General features: G+C 34.1%; 2 protein-coding genes across 2 annotated transcripts; both read right to left on the reverse strand.

Annotated features, from left to right (window-relative positions):
* Nucleotides 1–1,015: 1,015 nt before the first annotated feature.
* Tsp_12817 (hypothetical protein) lies at nt 1,016–1,537 on the reverse strand. The gene is made up of 2 exons (XM_003367953.1): nt 1,443–1,537; nt 1,016–1,232 (listed from the first exon to the last, which is right to left on the reverse strand). The coding sequence occupies exons 1-2, from the start codon at nt 1,535–1,537 to the stop codon at nt 1,016–1,018; spliced, it is 312 nt and encodes a 103-aa protein (XP_003368001.1).
* Nucleotides 1,538–2,718: 1,181 nt separating this feature from the next.
* On the reverse strand, nt 2,719–3,088 carry Tsp_12818 (hypothetical protein; the record flags this gene model as incomplete). Its single annotated transcript, XM_003367954.1, has 2 exons — nt 2,719–2,775; nt 3,008–3,088. Coding segments are annotated over 2 exons (138 nt in total), but the record flags the coding sequence as incomplete, so codon positions are not given.
* Between the last annotated feature and the right edge of the window lie 305 nt (nt 3,089–3,393).

A 3,393-nucleotide genomic window follows, 5' to 3' on the forward strand; every position in this document is an offset into this window, starting at 1 on the left:
TATCAATAAGGTCTCAGGAGTCGATGACAATTTAGTGAAATCATAGAATTTATATCAGGACACAGTAACTGAGCGCAGTTCATTCAACTCGAAATTGGGGTCTGGGAGGGGAGGAAAAATTTTCAGTTGAGCCTGATCTCGATTCAGTTCAGAGCAGTTAACAGTTCTAGGATAAGGACCATCTGACAGGAAATGAGGGTGGAGCAGCAAAGGAGGAAGGAACAAGGGTGGAAATGTAGAATGGGCGTAATGGTTTTTAGCTCCTTCGCTCAAGCATCACGCATTATCATCAGGGGTTGTATCAGTTTTATAAATACTGCCACATTAATGGAGATGGAATTATATCCTCAGTGATGGAAAACATGTCCCACTAAGTCAGTGCTATTTACAATACAATGACATTATAGCACTTTTAAGGATTCATTTTCAAGGACAAAAGGAACGTTAGGGCCATTCTGATAGCTTCACCAGTCATAAGTGGAAGTGGGTTCTCTACGTGACAGCCGCTTTCCTATGTCAAGCTGAAACAATCCTATGTACAAACTGATCAGTTCGACTGCAGCATCCTGGTCACGGAATCGACATTTCCATTAACCAGTTAGCCAAGTATGTTACCTGAACAGTAAGCACTGCTGAGCGCACTGAACATAATGTGGGAGTAATTCGAGTATTTTGTCAATACTAATTTGCTATAGCATTTGTAAAGACTATTGTAAATGAGCTTTTGCTTGTTAAACCAGTGTATTTATAAAGATGTCTCTAATAAAATGCCAATTATTTGTTGAAAGTCGTTACAGATAAAAAACCCATTTGTTTCCAAAAGTTAAAATTAAACTACTATGAAAAGTGGCAAAATGGCGATGTTTCGTGCAATTCAGTTTGAGAGAGAATGAAAGAAAACGATGAAAAAAACACCAAATATGTAAAAACTCATACCTGTCAGTGATGAGGTATAAAGTAAACGCAGAGCCGTAAATTTCCCTGCTGGTGTTCGTGGTTTCATCATATTTTCAGTCTAACAATCACAATGTATTTGTTGAAGTGAAGCACCAAATTGACCAAATAACGCAATGCACTTCGGCAGCGAATAATGAAATAATAGTGCACTTTTCTCAATAAATAGAAATTTATATATGGAAAATCGCTTCCGGATTTGAATGGCACAAAGTGCACGTATCAGAATGCCGTCGGCAGTGTTCACCATCACATTACCATAAACATACTCTGCTGACCTAGAAATGCATGTATGCTTTGAAAACGTAATACAATGTGATGAGCTAGCAACACAGATTATTATAATTGCTGAACAGAAACAAAGTTCTCAATATGTTACTGATAAAAAAGCCACCATCTTTCCCAAAATTATATTATGATGTAACTCAAGGAAGTATAAAGAAACAATCGTACATGGATAAGACTGCCTGTGATCCCATTCGGGTTACCTAGTAAGGCAGCAAGCCTCTACAGCAACCGGGTGTGGAAGAGGTGCGTAGCAAAAGTATGGACTTTCATCATTTGAGATGGTTAGGGTCTCCATCGTTAAGTGTAACCCGTGGAATTCCTGTACCTCACCCTATCTCACATTCCTCCTAATCTTACACTGCTATATTCAAACATTTACTTTTTCTAATACTCAAACTATAGCAGTGCCACAAAATCTCTAACAATTCGATAATTATAATTATTAGAACTCAGCAACAAATGATTCAACCATTTTTCTTTCCGCCGGAGAAAACGTTCAAATGTGGAAAGCCACTCAAATTCATTTAAATAATATTAACGCAAACTACGTATGATCCACTTACAGTAAATTTATTTATTTTAACATCTGAATTAAAAGCTAGATAACTTATATTACAAATTGATAGAAATAATAAACTCAAAATCTCCTCAGTGAACTTCACCTAATTAAAGTAACTCAACAAAATAAACTTACCAAAGTTACTACCGTTTTCACATCGTTCACGTCCATATTTTATTCTTGTGTTTCTAAATGTAAGCGAATTAATTGAATGAAATAATGTAATAATAAATGAAATCCAAGCCGTTTTGAATTCAATTCTTCAATCGTCAATGCACTTGCACATCACACCGTAGGCCATAAAGCCAATGAAACTAAAGCACGGAAGCAATCGCCATAGCACTTGAACAAAAATTTGCGTACATTCTTCAGTAAACGAGCCTTACTGTGTCTGCTTTTCATTACGTCGAGTAAAATAGAATTTCCGCCATTGTCAGCATAAATTCACAACAACAGCAATGCATTTTTTACAACTTCACCACATTAAACATTATGATATTCCCCACTTCTAGGTACCATTAAATGGTACAGAATAATCATATTAGATGATGTTATATATAAATATATATCGTGAGCTATAACTGCTACGCAAACAAACGGCAAAGCCACACATGAAAATTTGCATGTTAACGAGACGCACCTAACATTGATGAAATAATTTGACCTAACTTCAGCTTTGAAACTAAATTAATAATTTTATTTATATTTGCGCTATTTTGGCTATACGACAGTATCGTAGAATAGTATTATATAGAATATTTTAAACATGTATCTCGTATACTGTTCTAGCGTGTTTTTACATCAATGGTCGTGAAAGTTATAATTGTCGAACGTTATGAAAAATAGGTGTCATACTTGTTTACCCGAATTTTCATGCAAATTTTTATACGTGGCCTTGCCGTCTGTTTTCTTTACAGCTACAGTTCATCACAAGCTTCAATTTCCTGATCATGCTTGTCAATAATAAAGTTAATCTAAAAATAGGAATGAGTAAAAAAATAGTAAGTAATGAAAAGGAATTTTATAAAAATCTGAAAATTTCTTCTTCGTATTGAATTAACCATAAAACATAAATAGTATTATTCACATGCAGCAACCTTATTGATAGGGCATTTTTCAGCTTTTGAAAAGTTACATCTGAATGTCGATTGTGAAATTGAAAATTATCGAAAATGAAAAAAAGACTAATATAGATTTTCCACTTACATATGTATGTATGTTCTTTTCAACTTTCCGCTGCTGAATCATCGCCATGTCCATACATCGAATGACTGAATGGCGGTGAAACTGAAAATTCTAAACAGTATAGTAAGTGAATTAGACGAATAGCATATTGCTTTACCTTTCGGTTGAAGTATCGAATTTTCAATTCTGAGCAGCGCATAAATTTTCTTTTATATATATATATATATATATATACCATTGCTTATTGCAATGTACGTTTTCTATTCACATTTTTTTATAACATCGGTGCAAAAATATTTATTAATAAAAAAGGGTTTATTTTCAGTCAATCAAATAACAAAATTTTCCAACATTGGCTTTAAATTGTTCAAGGTTAAAATTTGGAAGTTAATTTGCAGCATTACAAA

This window comes from Trichinella spiralis (assembly GCF_000181795.1).
Source record: "Trichinella spiralis strain ISS 195 chromosome Unknown Scfld3385, whole genome shotgun sequence".
NCBI classification, from domain to species: domain Eukaryota; kingdom Metazoa; phylum Nematoda; class Enoplea; order Trichinellida; family Trichinellidae; genus Trichinella; species Trichinella spiralis.

Bases quoted from the DNA above. Each gene is read 5' to 3' on its own strand.
- Tsp_12817 (XM_003367953.1), bottom strand. From the start codon at position 1,537: ATGGAGACCCTAACCATCTCAAATGATGAAAGTCCATACTTTTGCTAC. The intron at 1,233-1,442 runs GTAACCCGAATG...ATGCATTTCTAG, and splicing joins GAGGCTTGCTGCCTTACTAG to GTCAGCAGAGTATGTTTATG.